The sequence below is a fragment of the Scyliorhinus canicula genome, chromosome 19, assembly GCF_902713615.1.
Source record: "Scyliorhinus canicula chromosome 19, sScyCan1.1, whole genome shotgun sequence".
NCBI lineage: Eukaryota > Metazoa > Chordata > Chondrichthyes > Carcharhiniformes > Scyliorhinidae > Scyliorhinus > Scyliorhinus canicula.
In genome coordinates, this window is record NC_052164.1 from 59261678 (window position 1) to 59284490 (window position 22813).

The following is a 22813-nucleotide window of genomic DNA, read 5'->3' on the forward strand; positions in this document are numbered from 1 at the left end:
ATTGTGGAGGAGAATGCTGAGACCCAGGCTATTAGAATAGATGGCATTGAGGTGGGCAAGGGAAGAAGTGTTGGCAATTCTGGACAAGGTGAAAATAGATAAGTCCCCGGGGCCTGATGGGATTTATCCTAGGATTCTCTGGGAAGCCAGGGAAGAGATTGCTGAGCCTTTGGCTTTGATTTTTATGTCATCATTGGCGACAGGAATAGTGCCAGAGGACTGGAGGATAGCAAATGTGGTCCCTTTGTTCAAGAAGGGGAGTAGAAATAACCCCGGTAACTATAGGCCGGTGAACCTCACGTCTGTTGTGGGTAAAGTCTTGGAGAGGATTATAAGAGATACGATTTATAATCATCTAGATAGGAATAATATGATTAGGGATAGTCAGCATGGTTTTGTGAAGGGTAGGTCATGCCTCACAAATCTTAGCGAGTTCTTTGAGAAGGTGACTGAACAGGTAGACGAGGGTAGAGCAGTTGATGTGGTGTATATGGATTTCAGTAAAGCGTTTGATAAGGTTCCCTACGGTCGGCTATTGCAGAAAATACGGAGGCTGGGGATTTAGGGTGATTTAGAGATGTGGATCAGAAATTGGCTAGTTGAAAGAAGACAGAGGGTGGTGGTTGATGGGAAATGTTCAGAATGGAGTTCAGTTATGAGTGGCGTACCACAAGGATCTGTTCTGGGGCCGTTGCTGTTTGTCATTTTTATAAATGACCTAGAGGAGGGCACAGAAGGTTGGGTGAATAAATTTGCAGATGACACTAAAGTCGGTGGAGTTGTAGACAGTGTGGAAGGATGTTGCAGGTTACAGAGGGACATAGATAAGCTGCAGAGCTGGGCTGAGAGATGGCAAATGGAGTTTAATGTAGAGAAGTGTGAGGTGATTCACTTTGGAAAGAATAACAGGAATGCGGAATATTTGGCTAATGGTAAAATTCTTGGTAGTGTGGATGAGCAGAGGGATCTCGGTGTCCATGTACATAGATCCCTGAAAGTTGCCACCCAGGTTGATAGGGTTGTGAAGAAGGCCTATGGTGTGTTGGCCTTTATTGGTAGAGGGATTGAGTTCCGGAGCCATGAGGTCATGTTGCAGTTGTACAAAACTCTAGTACGGCCGCATTTGGAGTATTGCGTACAGTTCTGGTCGCCTCATTATAGGAAGGACGTGGAAGCTTTGGAACGGGTGCAGAGGAGATTTACCAGGATGTTGCCTGGTATGGAGGGAAAATCTTATGAGGAAAGGCTGATGGACTTGAGGTTGTTTTCGTTAGAGAGAAGAAGGTTAAGAGGTGACTTAATAGAGGCATACAAAATGATCAGAGGGTTAGATAGGGTGGACAGTGAGAGCCTTCTCCCGCGGATGGAGGTGGCTAGCACGAGGGGACATAGCCTTAAATTGAGGGGTAATAGATATAGGACAGACGTCAGAGGTAGGTTTTTTACGCAAAGAGTGGTGAGGCCGTGGAATGCCCTACCTGCAACAGTAGTGAACTCGCCAACATTGAGGGCATTTAAAAGTTTATTGGATAAGCATATGGATGATAATGGCATAGTGTAGGTTAGATGGCCTTTAGTTTTTGACTTCCCATGTCGGTGCAACATCGTGGGCCGAAGGGCCTGTACTGCGCTGTATCGTTCTATGTTCTATGTATTGGACTTTTGCTGGGAACATGAGAAATCAATGCTGGTCTCTCGAATACTAATATATTTTGTGCTTCTGCCAAAGCGTTTGCTATTGTCTGTATGCAATACTCTTTCTGAATGACAGTTGCTCATTGTTTGACCAAGTAACTTGCAGCAATAACTACCTAGACTCTCTTGTTCAGTAGCTATTAATAAAACAAAATCAAAAAGAGTATGGATTATTGCATGAAAGTCTGTTTGAGCTAAATGATTATCATTTTAAATGCATTTAGAGGGGGCGGTGACTGAATACTTTTTGCTTGTTCTACCTGATTTAATCTATAATTAACTCTGGCCTAACGTCAATTAATCTGCCATCTGCAGTGCTGGCTGTTGATAACTGATTAGTGCTTAAAAGCTGTCATTTAAATTTCAGCATTGTCATGTTCTCAACGAGAGGTGAAGCACTTGTCCAATATTGCAATAATTTTAATAGAAATGTTTAATGAGCATTGGCAGTAATTTGAGTTGGTACAGTGGATATATTGTCCAGTGCTGATTCTGGCTGGGACTTGAAGCACAGCTTTTAGCTAATAGGCATTCTGTTGCACAAATGGATTGTTGAAAACTATTTGCTTCCTTTGTGCAGTGAGGTTTGGTCATTGAGATCAAAGTTAATTCCCCTGAAGAGCACTTGCATTAATGCCGAGATTCCCACTTCAGGTTGCTTTTATAAACTGTTGAGGTTACATGTTGCGAATTGGCACTATGTACCCTGACAGTTTACAGAATAAGGCGCCAAGTCTGTGGATTCCGTTGCCTTTCTATTTTTCAGTGTTTGATGAAAGGTCATTGACCTAAAATGTTAACACTGTTTCTCCCCCCAGTTATTGCCTGGCTGCCCTGCTGGGTATTTCCAACACTCTTTGTTTTTATTTCAGCATCTGCAATATTTGATTGCATTTTGCTGTCATGGGTTCCTCCTCTTCCACCTGTTTACTGCCTGAATGAATTACTCCAGTATACTGTGATGAATGTAGGAATTTCAGATAAATTGTATTATAGGTATTTGGTGCAGCAAGGGTTAAAAGCCTGGGATGGCGTGTGTATGATTGCTGCGTAGTGTTTTTAAAAATCCCGGTTTGCAAGACAGCTAGACTGTTCGGAGTCAGAGGTGCAATTAAAGCATTGTAAAAGTTTGGGTTAATGGACTTTTATTTATATTAAGTGGGTTCCCTGCAGAGTCGTTTAAATTAGAGACGTTGTTTTGAGTTTAGTAAGGTGATATAGTTAATGGAAGGAACCACGGGTTGAAGCAGTCGGGTATTGAGGTTCGGAGTTAGTTTTTGGCTGGAAGGTGAGCTGAGGAGGTTTCTGAAGAAATACAGCCAGAGATTCTGCTTTATTCTGACAGGGTGTCAGGTGCTTTTCTTCAAAGCAGTCTCAAAAGATCTCTTTCTCAAAGCGGTGTCTTCAAGAATTCTTCACGGCAAGTATTCCTAAGTGCTAACTGTGGATTAGAACCTATGATGGTTTTGTTGTTTGTGTGGAAATAAAGATAAGGTTATTGTGTCACTGTCATTGATTAGCATAATTTAAGGGGTGGGGGCAGCATCGTGGCACAGTGGTTAGCATTGCTATCTCACGGTGCCGAGGTCCCAGGTTCGATCCCGGCTCTGTGTCACTGTCTGTGTGGTGTTTGCACATTCTCCCCGTGTTTGTGTAGGTTTCACCAACACAACCCAAATATGTGCAGGGTAGGTGGATTGACCATGCTAAATTGCCCTTAATTGGAAAAAATGAATTGGGCACTCTAAATTTATTTTTAAAAATTATTTAAGGGTAATTGTAAACTATTTTTTTGCGTGATGTTGAAGATATTTCAATATTGTGTTCGTAATAATTCAGAGAAAAACAGGACGACAACATCACAACTGGCTTGATACAATCACAGTCTTGCAAAACTAAAATAAAATATAAGGGTTTCTGTTCTGGCCCGTGATTGTAATACTCCCAAATCCTTTCCCATTAAATATCAATTTAGTCTAGTGGTAGGGCTCTGACCACTGATTTGGTGAGTCGTGAGTTCAAGTCTCGCTTCAGAAACCTGAGCACATAATATGGGCTGGTGGTCTATGCAGTACTGAGGGAGTGCTGCATTGCCACAAATACTGATTTCAGATGATACAGTAATTGAGGTTGCATCAACCTTTTGGGTTGACATAGAAGTTGCAATGGAGAAGAATAGGGGAATTTTCCCGGTGAGAAACAATGTACTGGTTATTTATCTGTTCTGTTTCTTTGACCTTGCTGTGTAAACGGGCTGTTGTGTAAATGCACTTCAAAAATAATTAATTCGCTGTGGAACAACTTGCTGAGGGTCTGAAAGTAGATATATCTGCAAGAGGCAAATGTTACACCAATATTCAATTGAGTTCAAGTTAAACCCAGCAACTAAAGGCCAATACGTTTAGCCACAGTGGTGGGAAACTTTTTTGAGACTGTAATCTAGGATAGATTATTAGATACTTGGGCAAGTATGGATTCATTATGGATAGCCACCAAATCGTATTTTGCTAACTTCATTGAGCTTGCTTAAGTTTTTTGATGAGAATTTGTTCCCATTTCTTTTATTGTTTTTGTCCGTGGATCAATAATTGGATGTGCCTATAAGTAGAGAGAAGAAAGCAGAAGACTGAAGTTTAAAACAGCCTGCTTGCCAGGAGACTGTATTCTCAGGCTTGTGTTTGGGAGAAGGAGATGCCAGACTCTTCGGCACAAGTAGATGGGAAGAACCGGTTTTGGAAGGAATCAGTTTGATTAGTTAACCAGCAACCAACGGGTTGGCCAGGGACACTTGTGTACTGATTGGTCCCTGCCAGGTGATGTTTCTGAGAGAATCTTCCAGAAGTGATTTAATCTCAAAAGTGAAGGGGCTGTTTTCTCGCTCTGCTGCCTGCTGTTTGTAGTGGAAGCTGAAGATGTTTTAAGTTTATCAAAACCTCTTTACTCTTCAGGCTGTAGTAAGAGAACTGATCTATTGTTTTGAATGCAGTGAGTGTCCAGCGTGTCTTTTGCTGTAAACTTGAAACCATGCTTGGTCTGCAAGGAAGATAGACAACCTTGTCTGAGAAGATCATTAAAAAAAACTGGATGGAAAAAAAGTACCAAATCGGAAGCCTGAACTTCAGAAAGATATTGACTGGAAATCATCCCTGTGAATCAAAGACCCAATCTTTTTATTTTATTAATATTTTCTTTCCCTTTCCGCCATTCTTTCCCCTTTCTGTGTGTGTGTGTGTGTGTGTGTAATGAGTGGTGAGTTAGAGTGGTGGGGGGGAGGAGTGGGAAATGGGTAATAGATAGCCAGTTACTTTTTCAGTCTGTTTAATTAAAGATACAGTTCATAACAAATGGCTTAAGTCAATATGTGCTAAATTAACATTATTTTGCCAGTGTTTCACTAGTTTCGCACAGACAGCTGGCGGGGACAGTTTAGTTGCTCACTCTTACTGAAGGACACAAGAACTTGTTCTTCACATAACTTTAATATGTACTCAGCAACATTTATTGTATTTTCTCAGTATACAAGCTCAAGCCAAGAGGTGGAGGTGGAGCTGTAAAAACGCTCAAGATATTTCACCTAAGAAAACAATTTGTTTGGTGTCACTGCTATCTGGACCTAATCTCCATCATAGAACATAGAACAGTACAGCACAGAACAGGCCCTTCGGCCCTCAATGTTGTGCCGAGCCATGATCACCCTACTCAAACCCACGTATCCACCCTATACCCGTAACCTAACAACCCCCCCCTTAACCTTACTTTTTTATTAGGACACTACGGGCAATTTAGCATGGCCAATCCACCTAACCCGCACATCTTTGGACTGTGGGAGGAAACCGGAGCACCCGGAGGAAACCCACGCACACACGGGGAGGACGTGCAGACTCCACACAGACAGTGACCCAGCCGGGAATCGAACCTGGGACCCTGGAGCTGTGAAGCATTTATGCTAACCACCATGCTACCCTGCTGCCCCTCAGTGTTCTCTTTATAATTTACTTGTTTTGTGCAATTGTTTTGTTTTAATAAATAAATTTATTGAGGTTTTAAATTTTAGAGAATAATGTAACACAATTACAAAATAATACATTACCATAAGCAGGGATTTAAAAAATAGACTCAGCATACATCATAGAACATAGAACAGTACAGCACAGAACAGGCCCTTCGGCCCTTGATGTTGTGCCGAGCCATGATCACCCTACTCAAACCCACGTATCCACCCTATACCCGTAACCCAACAACCCCCCACCCCTTAACCTTACTTTTTAGGACACTACGGGCAATTTAGCATGGCCAATCCACCTAACCCGCACATCTTTGGACTGTGGGAGGAAACCGGAGCACCCGGAGGAAACCCACGCACACACGGGGAGGATGTGCAGACTCCACACAGACAGTGACCCAGCCCGGAACCGAACCTGGGACCCTGGAGCTGTGAAGCATTTATGCTAACCACCATGCTACCGTGCTGCCCAGAGAAAATCAGGACAACAGCATCACAACTGGCTTGATATAGTTATTAGACATTACTCGATTCGTATACAGCTCAACCAGAGACAGGATGAGGCCATGAAAAACATGGTAAAATGATGCACACCCTCCCACGCTGCGGCAGCCCACAATTACTGAGAGAAATCAGGATAAACTTTCTGCACCTTGTTCGGGTGCACACCGATATATATCTCCCTCAACTCTCGGGGCACCAACAACCTAATGCAGTCTCTTCTCCTCGGTAACAGATCTATCTGCACCCATGGAGGAGCTATGCAAGGATTCTTCATACCCACTTTTATAAAAGCAAACAAAATATGTGAAAACCCCAGTTCTGAAGGGAGTTAGATATATATCCCACAATACAACTTAATCCCAAACTAAAGCGCAGAGCAGAAGCAACATCATTCTGTACAGAGAGGACCAGCAGTAACATGTTTGGATTATAACCAAACGTTCAGAGCTTCTCAAGAAAGAACGAAAAAGGAAGGAAAAGCTGGAGCTACCAGAAGTAACCCACAGGATAGCAAGGGATCAAGACGCAATCCAGACTCTATATTTCCCTGGCAAAAGACGAGTAACTATCACTGAAGAAGAAAAGAGAACAGTCCAAAGACAATCAGGCTTCATGGATTGGCCATGCTAAATTGTCCATCGTGTCCAGTGATGTGCAGGTTAGGTAATGGAGTTACAGGGATTGGGCAGGGAGTGGACCGAGGCAAGGTGCTTTATTCGAGGATCGATGCCCACTTAGTGGGCCGAATGGCCGCCTCCTGCACTGTAAGGATTCTATAATGGGTTGCCCAATAAACCCAACTGGGCATTCCAACTCCAAGGGAACATCAGGATATCCACCAGGCATTGAACTCATAGATATTATAGAATCATAGAATTTACAGTGCAGAACGAGCCCATTCGGCCGATCGAGCCTGTATGGCCCTTGGAAAGAGCACCCCACCCAAGCCCACACCTCCACCCTATCCCTTTAACCCAGTAACCCAACCTAAGTGCACAAAGGTCAATTTAGCACAGCCAATCCACCTAAATTGCACATCTTTGGACTGTGGGAGGAAACTGGAGCACCTGGAGGAAACCCATGCAGACATGGGGAGAACGTTCAGCCTCCGCACAGACAGTGACCCAATCCGGGAATCAAACCTGGGACCCAGGAGCTGTGAAGAAACTGTTCTAGCCAATGTGCTACCGTGCCGTGATACTCAACTCATCCCTCGGCTCCCGTGCACTGAAGTAGCAATACCCAACCTCCCAGGATGCCCCAAAAAGCACCCTCGAAAAGGGACATCCCAAGACACAACAGGATACCAGCCATAGCACCGGACCTGACCTAGTCCAGCACATCACGGCGCACAGGAAACTATACCCCCCAAGACCTGCAGCACACCCCAAATCCAGTACCCCAGCCGAACCCATAACTCTCCCACCCCATCAGGGGAAATGCACCATCTCTACAAATACCAAGAAGAGAATAATCACTCCAGTCCTATCTAGGGTGACCACAATCAGAGGAGAAGAAGAACCGTCAAGACCCCCAAAAATTAGGCACCCAAGAGGAGCGCTGATTCCCTCCTTCCTGGTACAACATGGGGACCCTCCACCAGTCCACACCAGGATGAGAAACCACACCCTGCTCACTTGGATGAAGAGAGAAAGAAAGAAAATTCCCTGGGTTGAGATGCCAGATTTGATTCAGAATGACCGGCATCACAGAAATGATACAAAGACCCAACAACTCAACTATAATTAGTTAATCTCACCTCCGTGTACAACATTATTAATTCGTCTTGTTCTAATAAGTCAAAAGAGTACCACAGAGAGAGAAACCCTAGTGAAAGAAGGCTCAACCTCAGGAGTCAGAAGGAACCCAGTCCTCCCCAAGATATAAAATATGTCCAGGCCATCTAAGTAAAAAGGCACATATTCTTAAATTCTAGTATCTTAAAATTTAAAACAAAAATAAATCCAAAATGAAAACCCAATACGGATTAGCTGTAACTGGGGGGGCTACCCTCAGCCAAAGTGAGGATTGAATTAACCCTGCCAACCCCATCCATTCTCTTTCCCCACTCCCCTTCCGGCTCCAAGCATCCTCCTTATAGGGGGTAAGAAAACCAAAACGCTCCCCTTCCGCAACTGCAAAGATTATAAGATATAATTAGAAAGGAGTAAAACCACACAGACTATACTTCACATGATCAACTCAATAAGGTTTTGCTAGAACAGGATAATCGACGATACCCACTCTTGCACTCCCTTGCAGGAGAAAAGATAATTCTCCAAAATGGAGACTGTATTCGTATCACCGTGAACGCTGTTGCATTTCACGACGGCGTGGGGACAACCGTGGGGGCCGGCGCAGCGCTGGAGCGGTTCATGCCGCTCCAGCCTCCCTTCTCGGCGCCAAATGAGCGCCGCGCCAGCCCGCACATGCGCAGTTGGGCCACGCCAACCTGCGCATGCGCGGGGGTCTCTTCAGCGCGTCGGCTCCAACTCAACATGGCGTTGGGTGGACCCCGATCGTGGGCCAGACCCCACCGGAGCCCCCCCCCGGTGAAGGAGCACGTTTCCCCCGCCCCACAAGCCGCACCCCCCACCCGACCCTTCGCGCAGAGTTTTCGCCGGCAGCGACCAGAGGGGAACAGCGCCGGTGGGACTCTGTCGTGTCCGAGCAGCCGCTCAGCCCATCTGGGCTGGAGAATAGGCAGCCCTGCCGATTCCAGCGGCCCGCGGCCGGCGCTGATTCTCCGCACCTCGGAGAATAGCGTGCTGGCATCGGGGTGTTGTGGCGGGTTTGAGGCGCTTCTCTGGCCCGGCGCGGGTGTCGGAGAATCGAATCCAATATTAAATAGGCACAAGGAGTAACGTCGAGTGTTATAAAAGAATTGCAGGATAAGGACACCATCCATATTGCACAAGGAAATTAAATATAAGTGAGGATCAGTTGGCTCTCCAAGATTTCTCAAGGATTCCAACAATCGAAGCACTAGACAGCATCACTTCCACCATGCTGTTTCTCCGACACCCAGGCGGTTCACAGCGTAGGTCTCGTCCGGGGGTACGACTCGACCCACTTGACCACCTCCAACCCCTCAGCACAAACATCGAGAATAGGACAATATAGGACCAACGATTGGTGGCTTTAACTGGCCCCTGACCTCAAAGATCGGATTTGTGTGCTCCATCGTATCTGATACACCCAACCACCAAATCTATGTTGCCAAAACATGGCAGCCAATTTTCAAACGCACCTCCCACCTCTCGCCAGCGACCGAGCACAAGGACACATCTTACCCAGCCCCCATCTCTTGATCCTGTCAGGATAAACAACACCATGCAGTAGGATCTCGACGATGTGAAGACACGCCCTCACCAGGGTAAGTGCTCTCTCTAGTGTAAGAACACACTCGCTCGTGCCTCCACCTCTCTCCCAAGGTATTCCGCAATTCTTCAAAGTGAACTCTAATGACCTGCAATGCAGAGCCGAGATCCTCAACCAAGACAAATATTCTCAATGACGGCTATCATCTGGATGCACACAGCATTGTCGAAGTGAGAGCCTGCTCAGCATTAACAACGCCAATGCAGGCTGGGGCCCACTCTGATCATCGCGAGCAAACAAGGATTTTTATGGCTTATTTTGGCCTATATTATGGCCCTTTACAAAGCACCAATCCGGAACCTCGAGGGACTTAGCGAAGCCATGTTATCGAAGAACAGAGAGCTGAGAACTAGAATAAAATGAAGGAATTAAAAGATGAGCAGAGCCGGAGCTCTCTACACAACCACTCCCGTGCTCTCATCGCGAGACCCTCTTGTAACTGTTTTTAATCAGTGCAAGGTCCCTTTAAATATTTTGGTGCTGCTGTGTTCTGGGCTTATCATACGCTGCTTCTATTGTTTGGCATACAAGTAGTTCTGTGTTGTGGCCATTCAATGTTGCGTTTTTTCATTCAATTTGGTTGGTCACAGACATCCCTAAGAGATGTTACTGTATCTGGGTGGAATCATTTAACACGTAATTTGAAACAGTTGACATATATCGTGCCATTCATTCAATTCCATGCCTCCTATGTGATTGACATCCTGGGTTCGTAACTTTGATTAATAGTCATGTCGAAAGTGAAGACTGAGAGGAACAGGCTGCACAGGAGGAAATGTGGAACAATTATTACAGATAAATGTCGAAAAGGAACTGCTTAAAAATGATCAGCACTCATGGTGGATGAATCACAGCCCTGGTGGCTGCATCCTTGGCTGTTGAGTGAAGTATGAGGGTCGGCAGCAGTGGTTCTGGCCACAATCAAACAGTAATTCTCAAATGTGTAAATTGTATGTTAGTAATGGAAATGTAATATCTTCGATCAACATGGTAAAGAAGAAGTAACCAGGTTTTACAAAGTAGTTCATTTAATGTCAGTTGAGGGTAAACTTTCAGAACTCAATTCAAGATAGAAAAAATGATCATTTACAACACATCAGTTAAGGAGCTATGAGCATGTTAATCAGGGACGTATGGAGCAAAATTTGCTGATGAGACAAAAGTGGATAGTTTAGCAAATAATCAGAAAATGTTACTAGAAGGCAGACCGTAACTGAATAAGCAGAAGTGATAAATTGAAGTTAATACAGACAAGTCTGAGGTAATACTTTTAGGGAGCTAAAACTAGAAATGGGATCATGCACTGAACGGAATGACATGCAGTTGTGAATGAATAAAACACCCGAAGGTCAAATGCACAGTTCCCTGGAATTATGGACTGAATTTTCCCAGTCACGCTGAGGCAGGATCGGAAGTGAGGTTCAATAGTGCTATGGAATCTTTGTATCCAATTGAACTACTGAGAATGGGATTGGTTTACCATTTCCTCTTGAAGGCCATCAACCCCAACAAACTAGCACTCCTCAGTATCGAATTGTCAATTTCAGTTAAAAGCTTAGATTGGGACTTAAACTTACACCACCTAAGATTACCAAGGAACAATGTAGGTTTTTATGCTAAAACATATGGTTCGAGATTGTTTCATATTATCATCATTGTGGTTGTGCTGGAATCATGTTGAAATGCTGCTCATTTGGGCCCATTTTAGTTCATCCATCGAGAAAGCTGCTGCACTCCGTGTTCTTGCATTTAATTGTTTCCTGTTGATCACTCTTTGCACAAAGAACTTGACATAAATCCTGAAGTAACTCATCCTTCGTCTGGACTGTTCTGGGTTATTTTTGTTGAGTGTCTGATTTTTTGCTTTATATGCTCCTCTGGCAGGTTGAAGAGAAGCTCTCCAACACTGGAAGAAGATGATTATGTTCCAGAATTGCTGCTGACCCTCCCTCCTCGTGATCGTCTTGATTGGGAAGAGACAATCAGTGCTATGGTAATGTCTCCTTGCAGAATATTATTGTGGGCAAATTGAGGTTTTAGAACAGTACAGCACAGAACAGGCCCTTCGGCCCTCGATGTTGTGCCGAGCAATGATCACCCTACTCAAACTCACGTATCCACCCTATACCCGTAACCCAACAACTCCCCCTTAACCTTACTTTTTAGAACACTACGGGCAATTTAGCATGGCCAATCCACCTAACCCGCACATCTTTGGACTGTGGGAGGAAACCGGAGCACCCGGAGGAAACCCACGCACACACGGGGAGGACGTGCAGACTCCACACAGACAGTGACCCAGCTGGGAACCGAACCTGGGACCCTGGAGCTGTGAAGCATTGATGCTAACCACTATGCTACCTTTCATTTTTTTATTTGATAAATCAGAGTACCCAATTATTTTTTTCCAATTAAGGGACAATTTAGCATGACAAATCCATCTAATTGCACATCTTTGGGTTGTGGGGGTGAAACCCACACGGACACTGGGAGAATGTGCAAACTCCACATGGACAGTGACCCCAGAGCCGGGATCGAACCCCGGTCCTCAGCGCCGTATGCAGCATTGATAACCACCGCTCCCTTTCATTTATTTATGCGCATGTCACCCATATCCAGTAATTTGAATGACCCCAGGCATCCTTTGCAGAACTGCTGAACCCAGAATACGGAAAAATATTTGTTTGCTTTCAAACCCCCCTTTCACTTGTGCAGAATCCATTCACTCAGCTGTGATGCCCTTCCACTTTGTACATTTAATAAATGTTACCATGACCGCATTAGGTTCTACCACATCTGTGATGGTTATTTAGCAAGAGGTGAAGCTAAGTATCAAGGCAATTGTCATGATTATTATAAAACTGGTATGCAGACATCTTCAAATTTGAGTTCTCGAAAGGACTTTTTGATGCATAAGACTGTTACCGTTGGCCAGGACTGATAGCTTAATTGATACCAGATATCGTGTGTGTGGAGAATGATGTGTGCAACCAGTATTTCCAAATACTAATCGAGTCCCATCAGGAACTTGGAAATTATAGAAATAAATGTGCCTGTTGTCAATATTAACTCAGTTGAGGAGACACTGACGCACAGTTCTCCTGAATCATAGATTTTATTTTGAACTAAGTTGTCCCATATTTAAAGAGAAAGGTTTGGGCATTGCATGGTGGTGCTTGAAGCCTGAGCGAGCTGAACAATGGATTGGTTGTAAGCAGATCATACTATACATAATGAACGGTGGTTCCCAGCTCAGCTCCTGTGAAGAGATGTTAAATAGAGTGGAAATGAAAGGTAACATCTCTAGGCCTCTTTGAAAATACTCCTCATGACTGTGTGACACCCAGAACCTTTCCGATACATCTCCTCACTGCTGATTTCAGGGTATTGTTGGAACCCAGCTGGGAGGAAGAGATGAAGTGTCCTGTATCATGTGAGTGGCACATGGAGACCAACACAGAATGACAGGGGAGAAGTTAGAGAAAACAAATCACCTGAATAGTACTGATAATGTGACTCATATTTCCATGGCAGCTGAGGCTTACATTCTGTAACTCTAATCCTACTGACCAAGCTAAAATAACTAAAATGTCTTATGTATTTCTTAATTTTGTCAAAACCTGCATCTTTAGTGATGTAATCATAGAATTATAGAATCTCTACAGTACAGAAAAAGACCATTCTGCCCAATGAATCTGCACCGACCCTTTGAAAGACCACCCTACCCAGGTCCGATCTCCCACCCTGTGACCTCACCCTAAGGAGCAATTCAGCATGTCCAATCCACCTAACCTGCATATCTTTGGACTGTGTGGCTCAAGTAAAAAAGTAAACAAGCGTTGCAGAGATCAGGGATCTCTTAACAAACTGGGCGATACAGAGATCAGGGATCTCTAATCCATTCTGCCTGTATAGATTTTCAAAGAAAGCGTTAAGGTGAATGATTGATTATATGAATAAGCAATCAATTTTGCCACACACCATACTTGCATATAAACTTTATTCTGGCAGGATTGTATGGGTGACGGTGCTGTGTTTAAACAGTTTTGCAGTGCTATTCTAGTTTAGTTTTGAGGGGGTAGCTTCTGAATCCTGAGCTCCCTTATTGAGCAGAATGGTTAACCTAGATATTTGCACTTGCAGTTCTTTCTTAATCTAAGGTGTGAAAAAATTTACAAAGATGTTCTTAACACAAGAAATAGGAGCAGGAATAGACCATGTGGCCTGCTAAGCCAACTCCACGATTCATTGTGATCCTGGCTGATCTTGGACTTCAGCTCCACTTTCTTGCCTGTTCCCCATATTCTTTGATTCTCTGAGAGACCAAAAATCCCAAGCTTAGCTGTGTTTAACAATGGGACATCCCACAACCCTTTGGGGCAGAGAATTCTAAAGATTTGCAGCTCTGAGTGAAGTAATTTTTCTTCATCTCAAAATGAAATGATCGGGTCCGTATCCTGAGACTCTGCCCCCATGTTTTAGATTCCTCAACCAGGAGAAACAGTCTCCAAATGATTCCAGAACTGGGAGATTTTATCCATCTGGAAAGAGTGATCAGGCTGGTACTCTTTCCTCTCATTCTTTATTTAAAAAGTAATAGTAATGTGGAACTCAGTATCAAATAGCGTCGTTGATGCGAAAACCATAGATGCTGTTAAGGGGAAGGAATGCTGATAGGGTGAGATGAAGTGGGATTTGGAGGAGGTTCGTGTGGAACTTTAACACGCGTGAACTGGTTGGGCCATAGGCCCCTGTTTCTGTGTTAAACATTTTGTGCAATTCCATGTATATTTGGAACAGCTGCCAAAAAGCAGCAGTTTACACGAGGCTACCTTATTGCAGTAAGAGAAGTACGAGTCGCTTCTGGAGGTTTACTGTTTGAAGAGTTATGTGCATATACACCATGGGATTTTATTAGGCAAATCAACTACTGTGTTATGTGTGTTAATGATGTGTCAGTTTGGTTCATTGATAGTACATACTTGTGAATCACAAGATTATAGATTTGAGACCCTTTTTGGGATTTATTTTTCATTTGTTCATGGACTGTGAGCCAGTATTTGTTGCTCAACCCTGATTGCTCTTGAAAAGGTGGTGATGAGTCTTACTGCGCTACTGCAGTCTGTGGTGTTGGGGAGGGGGTGTCCAGATTTTTGACCCAATGACAATGCAGGAACGCTAATATAGTTTCAAGTCAGGATGGCGGGTGACTTGGAGGAAAACTTGCAGGTGATGACATAGACTTAGAATTTACAGTGCAGAAGGAGGCCATTCGGCCCATCAAGTCTGCACCTGCCATTGGAAAGAGCACCCCACTTAAACCCACAGCTCCGCCCCATACCCGCAACACAGCAACCCTACCCAACCTTTTTGGACACTAAGGGCAATTTAGCATGGGCAATCCACCTAACCTGCACGTCTTCAGACTCTGTGAGGAAACTGGAGCTCCTGGAGGAAAGCCACGCAGACACAGGGAGAACGCGCAGACTCCGCACAGACAGTGACCCAAGTGGGGAATCGAACCGGGGACCCTGGAGCTGCAAAACAACAGTGCTAACCACTGGGCTACCGTGCCACTCATGCATCAGTTGCCTTTCTCCTTCCAGGCTAGAAGTTGTGGATTTGGAAGACATTTATAAAAAAAATACATTTACGGGATGTGGGCGTTGCTGGCTCGGCCAGGATTTATTGCTTATCTCTGGTTACCCTTCAGAAAGTGGTGGTGAGCTGCCTTCTTAAACCGCTGCAGTCCCTGAGGTGTAGGTACACCCACAGTGCAGTTAGGTGAAGGAATTTGAGCCAGTGACAAGGAAGGAATGATGATATGTTTCCAAGTCAGGCAGGTAAGGTACTTGGAGGGGAATCTCCAGGCGGTAGTGTTCCCGGGTATCTGCTGCTTTTGGCCTTGTAGATGGTAGTTGTGGACACTGTTGATGGATGCTTGGCGAATTGCTGCAGTGCATCTTTTAGATGGGACACACTGCTACCACTGTGCACTGATGGCAGAGGGAGTGAATGTTTAAGCTGGTCGATGCATTGTAAATCAAGTGGGCTACTTTGTCCTGGATGATATATTTGGATCTGCCTTCATCCAGGCAAATGGAGAGTATGACATTACATTCCTATGTGTCTTGTTAGATGTTGAAAAAGCTTTGTGGGGGGTCAGAGGTAAGTTATTTTCTGAAGAACTCCCAGCCTCTGAGCTAATCTTGCAGCCACAATATTTAACCTCATAGCCCAGGTTGACACGTCAGTGTGGAATTGAAGGAGTGTTGCACTGTCCGAGGTGCTATTGGATGAGATGTTAAAATGAACCTCGTATCCGTCCTCTGGTGGGTGTAAAAAGAATCGAATGACACTGAAGAAAAACATGGTAGTTCGCTGGCATCCGGGTCTAAATTCCTCCCACAACCAACACCACTAAAATATCTCTCACATTTGCTGTTTATTGGACCTTGTTTTTATCAAAATTGACTGGAGCAGTTTGCTGCAGAATAAAACATAGAACATAGTGACAGAAGTTGCAAAGTTCATTGATTCTGAAATGCTTTGGCGATTTCCAGAGGATGTGATAAATCTCTGCACAGGGGTGCCAAGGTGGCGCAGTGGTTAGCACTGCTGCCTACGGCATTGCGGGTTCAATCCTGGCCCCGGTCACTGTCCGTGTGGAGTTTGCACAATTCAAGGATGTGCAGGGTAGTTGTATTGGCCACACTAAATTGTCCCTTAATTGGAAAATAAATAAGTGGGTCTTCAAAATCTATGAAAAAAAATGATGAATCTGCATGAAAGAAAATTTATTCTTTGCAAGGGTAAGGATGATGCTTTATGTGGTGAAGCTCAAGAAGTTCAATAAAGTTGCTATTGCATCGTAATGGCTAGCTGTTAACTTGAAGATCCTGAGGCATTTTTATGCCACATATTTGTTGTTGATTTGTTTCCTTATTTGATAACTATGGTATTGTAATGTAGGCCATTTTCAATCCTAATGCAGATTTGGTGAAAAAAACATTTGCGTCAAATGCAGAACTGTCAGCCGCAAATCGATACAGTAGCAAGTTGCCATGGTGATTTAAGTAAAGAGATTTATTTGCTAATCTGAAATCACCGCAGTTGATTTCTTGCCATGTCTTCTAGGCATTGTTGATCACCTCCTTTGAGAATACCCGAGCGGTCAGTCAGGCAGTCCACTTAAAAAAATAATTTGTATATTTGAAAGAAAATGTGTGTTTCACAAATAAGACATCCCATGGCCTCAAAAGTTGCTAGAAAAAACAATGGGAAATAAAAACATTGCTGGGTGTTTTGCAAACAAACAATTTGTGGTGAAAAGCTGACAGGCATTGAGTTCTGATACTCTCCAAACTGCTGGACAATTTGCACCACTCCTAACATCTCAAAAAACAGAGGAATGACAACGTCCCTGTGAGCCTCTCCACTGAACTCTTTTGCATGACAAAAATTGTTGGATATACACCAGAAAGGCAAATTAATATTGTTGCTTCCATTTAGGGTTGGTAATTCCCGTCACAAGGACAAGGCTAATGATGTTATTTGTGGTCCTTACACAAAACTCAACCTTAAGCTCAGAGAAGACAAATAAAACTCTTATTCTAGCAAGTAGTAAATTGTTCATAGAGATTTTTTATATTTAAGATTTCTTTTGTACTTTCGAGCTCTAATTTATCCTTTTTGTTCTTTCATCACTTGCTGGTCCTTTCTTTGTTCTGGTTAAGAAGATAAAACATCGGCTCAATGTTTATCAAGGTTCCAGATTCTTTGATGTTCCTGATGAATTCACATTTCCAGCATTTCTGAAGCAAATATAGTGCAATCTGAAGGTTTAGGAGAAACGTCCAGGTTGTGTTGATCACATGAATGCCATTCCAGCAATTTCTTTATCATGGTCTTTTCACAGTGCTATATCTTAATCGGAAACAGAGGTAGTCATTGTTCCTTCCGTCATTTGTTCTATGATCCTGTGGACTATCTCAGATGCAGATATGATACCGAAAGGCAGATGATTAAAACAAATTCTTCCAAAGGGTGTGTTAAATATGCAGAAGTGTCTGCTCAAATCGTCGAATTGCATTTGCCAAAATTCCTGTGACGTGTTTAACTTCGTAAAGATGCATGTATTTGCCATCTCACTGGTGATCTCCTCGCATTTTGGTATGGGATAGTGTTCCCTTCTTATGTTCTTGCGAGATCCTTGGGATCAATGCAAATGCGTAGATATACCGGACGTTTTTCTCACGCAAACCAATGAACTGACCCAGTCAGTCAGTTTAGTGACTCATGATATTATCCCTTGGTTCTGAGGTCAGTCTCGTTCTTGCTTCAACCTTTCATTTAAAGGAGCGTTAAGTCTCCTCGCGGATGTACCACTAGCTTGGCATCCTTCCTTAATAGGATTTTTTATTGGAATGGTAGTGTACCTATGCCTCTGAAAAGGCATAGTGGGCAGCACAGTAGCATACTGGTTAGCACAATTGCTTCACAGCTCCAGGGTCCCAGGTTCGATTCCCGGCTTGGGCCACTGTCTGTGCAGAATCTGCACGTTCTCCCCGTGTGTGCGTGGGTTACTTCCATGTGCAGGTTAGGTTGATTGGCCATGCTAAATTGCCCTTAGTGTCCAAAATTGCCCTCAGTGTTGGGTGGGGTTACTGGGTTATGGGGATATAGTGGAGGTATGGGCTTGGGTACGGTGCTGTTTCGAAGAGTGGGTGCAGACTCGATGGGCTGAATGCCCGCCTCCTGTCTCATTTGTTTGGATCTTAAAGTGGTCGTCGAATTTACTTAAAATAACTTTAAATTTAGCTTTGTCCTGACCAGCAGAATACTGAAGGGAGTTGTATATTTCGATTGCATGCTGTCCTGCCATGAAGAGCAATGCAATTTTTCGAGCACCAGTTGCGGTAGTTAAATCTGTAGCTTCCAGATGTTCAAACAGCTTCCAATTAGCATTCAAATTACCAGCGATCTTGAGGTGATGTGGAGCTTGTGAGTGGTCCATCGAGGCGTTTGTCTTCAAAGGATTTGTTTGCTTCAATGCTTCTCCAGTTGAATGGCTGCTACGGTTATCTCCTGTTTCTGATCTAACTAAATCACTCCAGCTAGTTTTCTGAAGCCAAAACCTGGCATCATGTTATATTACATGATCGTAATACGTTGTTACTCTTTGCTTTACTTCCAGAATGGTCTGATGGTTGAATTTCAATGAAACTACCAATCTTCAATTTAAAGCAAATTATATTTAATGAATAACGGATATTTTTGTTCACTCTTCAGAACTATAACTGATGATAAAGTAAATCTGAAGAAGTATTAACAGTTTAACTACATGTGCCAACTAAGCTAGATCTCTCTAACACTCTGCCATCTAGTCACTCCTGGTTTGAAGAGAGACAGGATCTTCCAGGTTCAGTTTATATACCTTAATCTAGTGCTACCATCTAGTGGTTGTAATGCAATGATGCAGTTGTAAACCCTTTACATACAGATCTCTACAGTCATCATACAGGCATGATTGACCATTGGCGTTGTATGTAGTGCATATGATAGCACAGAATACATATGCTAGCTCCAAAATAATACCATTTTCAAAATACTATCCAGTAAAACAATTTTAGTAATGTTTAATATTTTTCACAAGCTTCAATTTGTACAGACTGACAGGTCTCTTACCCCAAGCAGCGATTGAGGCAGGGTAGCCTGTCAATGAGCTTATTTCCACTTAATACTTATTTCTACTCACTGGAGAATGCCTTGCTCAGGGAGAGTCCTTATGGTGTTTTAGCCAACAATTCCTCCTTTAACCAACACTATGCAAAATACTGATGAAATAATTCCTTTATTGCCGTTAGTGGGACATGAGAAATTTAAACTTTAGTACACTCACAGTGCATGTGCATTTATATTTGTAACTCCTCAAATACTAAGCAGTCTGTGTGTGCTGCAGCATTCAGACTTGGGCTATTAAGTGGCAATTCTGGCTGAGGATATTAAGTGGCAAGTGACGTTCACTCCACCTAAATGGAATACCATCGCCATAAAAGAGAATCTAATCAAGTACCTATATTCAACACTCAGTAGAATTAAAATACACTTCTCGGATGTGAAATAAAAATGTTTTATTGCGTCTATTGATTATAATTGAGAGACTAAGATCTTCTTGTGGTTACAAATCAAATCTTCTCATTAAAGCCCTAGTCAGTAAAAGATTTTAAGAGAAATAATTGGATTAATGGTTTACAACAGATTTAACTTTCAGGTTCGAATCCCAGCTCTGGGTCACTGTCCGTGTGGAGTTCGCACATTCTCCCCATGTCTGCGTGGGTTTCACCCCACAACCCAGAGATGTGCAGGTCAGGTGAATTGGCAATGCTAAATTGCTCCTAAATTGGGAAAAAATAATAATTGGGTACTCTAAATTTATTTTTAAAAAACTCCACACAGATAGTCACCCAAGGTCAGAATTGAACCCGGACTCCTGGCACTGTGATCTAGCAGTCCTAACCACTATGACACCGTGCCGCCCTACCTGTGAGAGCACTTTTACACGCTGCAGCCACTCCCTTCTCAAGGGCAGCTAGTGCAATAAATACTGACCTTGCCCGCGATCCCCACGTCCTGTGAATGAAGGAACAAGAAAAGTATCATCCATTTGACGTCTGGCCATGAACAGATTGGAATCTTGAGTGGTATGAATTCAAACTCAGATATAGAACAATCAATTCATTTGTGGATGATAAAACTACAGTGGTTTGTTACATCTTGTCCTTGGTTTCTATGAAATCATACTAATCAGACTCTTCTTATGGAACAGTCAGTGATAATTTTTGCTTAATACACAGCTGCAGTGGAAAACGATAGTTAATGCAGCCAGCAAAAAATGTATTTACAAACTTTATCAGTCTTGTGCAGTGTGTGGGGAGGGATATTTGGAATAACGTTACCTGCTCAGAGGATTGCCTTCAATTTGAGATATTTTGTATGTGCAAATTCTATGTAGTTATCCTCTTAGGCCTTTATCCCTTTTGGTCAGGCCAAATAACCATTGTTATTTGGAATATACTTTCAATATCGCTTGAGTAGAATGTCATATGGGTGAAATTATGACCTAACAGATATCAAAATGAGCCGGGAAGACAGATGTCCCTTGAAAAATGAAAATGTTGAGCTCGGTTCACTCAGTAACTGAGTTTTTAAAACAGACTAAACCATAATTATTATTGAATAATCACTCCAGCCGAGAAGAAAACTAATCTCACGTGAAGTCTCATTCCCGCAGAAGAACATTTGAAAATTGCATTAAAATTAAAAAAAAATGATATTTGAGCATCTGCCTCAATTCCATATGTATGTCTCAATTTTTCAATTTGTTTATGTCCAATGATTCAAATGTAATTTATATCCCTTGTATTTTACTTCCTGCTTTGCTTTCTGTGAGAGTTCCTTAATGTGATTGGCTGTTGTTGGAAGGCACAAGTCCTTCATAAATAGAACTACACAATTTCTGAAAAGAGGACATAAGAATCCTGCTAAATTTTCTGGGCCGCTGACTCTTTGCTACTGAGAGGTGTTTTATTTTAAAATATTTTGGGGGTCTGTTGTATTCTTTTGAAGCAGGGTTGTGGGTCTGTCTCTATACAAAGACACTGGTCCACTCTATCTCTGTAACCCTACCTAACCTACACATCAACCCATGTCCCTGGTGCTGTGAAGCAGCAGTCTATGCCACTGTGCTGCCTCAAGAAGAAGGGCCATACGGACTCAAAGTTAACTGATACAAATTTCTACCCACTGCTAAGTTTTTCCAGTATTGTCTGTTTTTATTTAAGGAGATATGTTGAGCTCAGTTGGACAGTGGCTCTGTGGGACCACCTGGAGTCCATCTCCATTATGGAAAAAGATCTGTGAAAGTCCACGGTTAGAAGCAACTAATCCAGCCAAGTCAGAAATATGTTAGTTTTTCAGAAGGCAGGGTTTTGGTTTTGGAGTGGAAGCGAGGTTGGAAGTCCTGTGATATAACTTGCCTACAGCAATAATGAGTTTAACGTTCGGTAATATTTTAGGAATGTTGTCGTTAAACATCTATAAGCAAGTGTTGTCTAGTAAAGTGAGCTTCTTTAGAGGGATGTTTTGTGAAGCAATTGTGTAATTGTAACCTTGTGTCCTTAAGTTTTCTTTTCTTAATAAATATTTAAATTTAATACTTAAAATCTCAAAAGTGTTACTGGAATTCGTGGCTTCTTAATTCTATAGACTTTTTCTTGTTGTTGTCAGAGCACCCAAAGGTTGTGATACATGAGCCAAGTTTCCTTTTGGGATTTGGTTTGCGCAGCAAGTAACATCTGCTGGATCATACCCCTGGCCTCAAAATCTGGGTCATAGTCTGCGGTGGTGCATATATTAGATTATTTTTCTTCTTAATGTCTTTCCACCTATTTATGATAACTAGAAAGCATTGGTGTTTAAAGTAAAAGAGGTCTGAGGGCACTATCATTCCAATCAAAAATGATTTACAATCATGTGCCCTGTCAGTGGTGGTCACTAGGCAGTTTAAGAACTGGCAACACTTTGGTAATTACATTTTGAAAGTACTATAACAAAATTATTTCTCACAAATCTGCTCAGGAACGCATGGAAACAGAAAGCTATGTTTTGAACCAGACATAGATATAACACAAGGCAACTGTTCGGTAAGACATTCACCCAGAATAATTTAAGTATTAAAGAAAAAAAACTAGTTAATTATATTACAGGCATGCCTTAGTTATCAGCAACTTATATTTATATAGCATATTTAATGTAACAAACTATACCAAAGCACCCTATAGGCACAAACACAATATTGGTAAGTTAACGTCAGGCATATAGTAAAGCAAATATCAATTGTTGCAGACACATTGCATTAAATGTCGGGAGGATAGCCTATCGGGGAAAACAGCAGCAGCAAGAGCAGTGGCACCACGGCTGGCTCTGATGTTCAGCAGGGAGGGTCAAAACGCAGAAGAGCAATAGTCATAGGGGACTCTATAGTCAGGGGCACAGATAGGCGCTTCTGTGGACGTGAAAGAGACTGCAGGATGGTATGTTGCCTCCCTGGTACCAGGATCCAGGATGTCTCTGAACGGGTAGCGGGCATCCTGAAGGAAGAGGGCAAACAGGCAGAGGTCATTGTACATATTGGTACTAGCGACATAGGCAGGGAGGGGCATGAGGTCC

At 42.9% G+C, this 22813-nt stretch overlaps 1 protein-coding gene across 7 annotated transcripts in view; it reads left to right on the forward strand.

Annotated features, from left to right (window-relative positions):
• Window positions 1-22813, forward strand: part of LOC119954104 (rho GTPase-activating protein 32-like) — a 726718-nt gene that overhangs the window by 318412 nt on the left and 385493 nt on the right. For all 7 annotated transcript variants that reach the window (XM_038778987.1, XM_038778995.1, XM_038778990.1 and 4 more), the window contains one exon: window positions 11468-11576. In XM_038778987.1, coding sequence (XP_038634915.1) covers window positions 11468-11576 — 109 coding nt within the window. The remainder of the gene's footprint in view (window positions 1-11467; window positions 11577-22813) is intronic.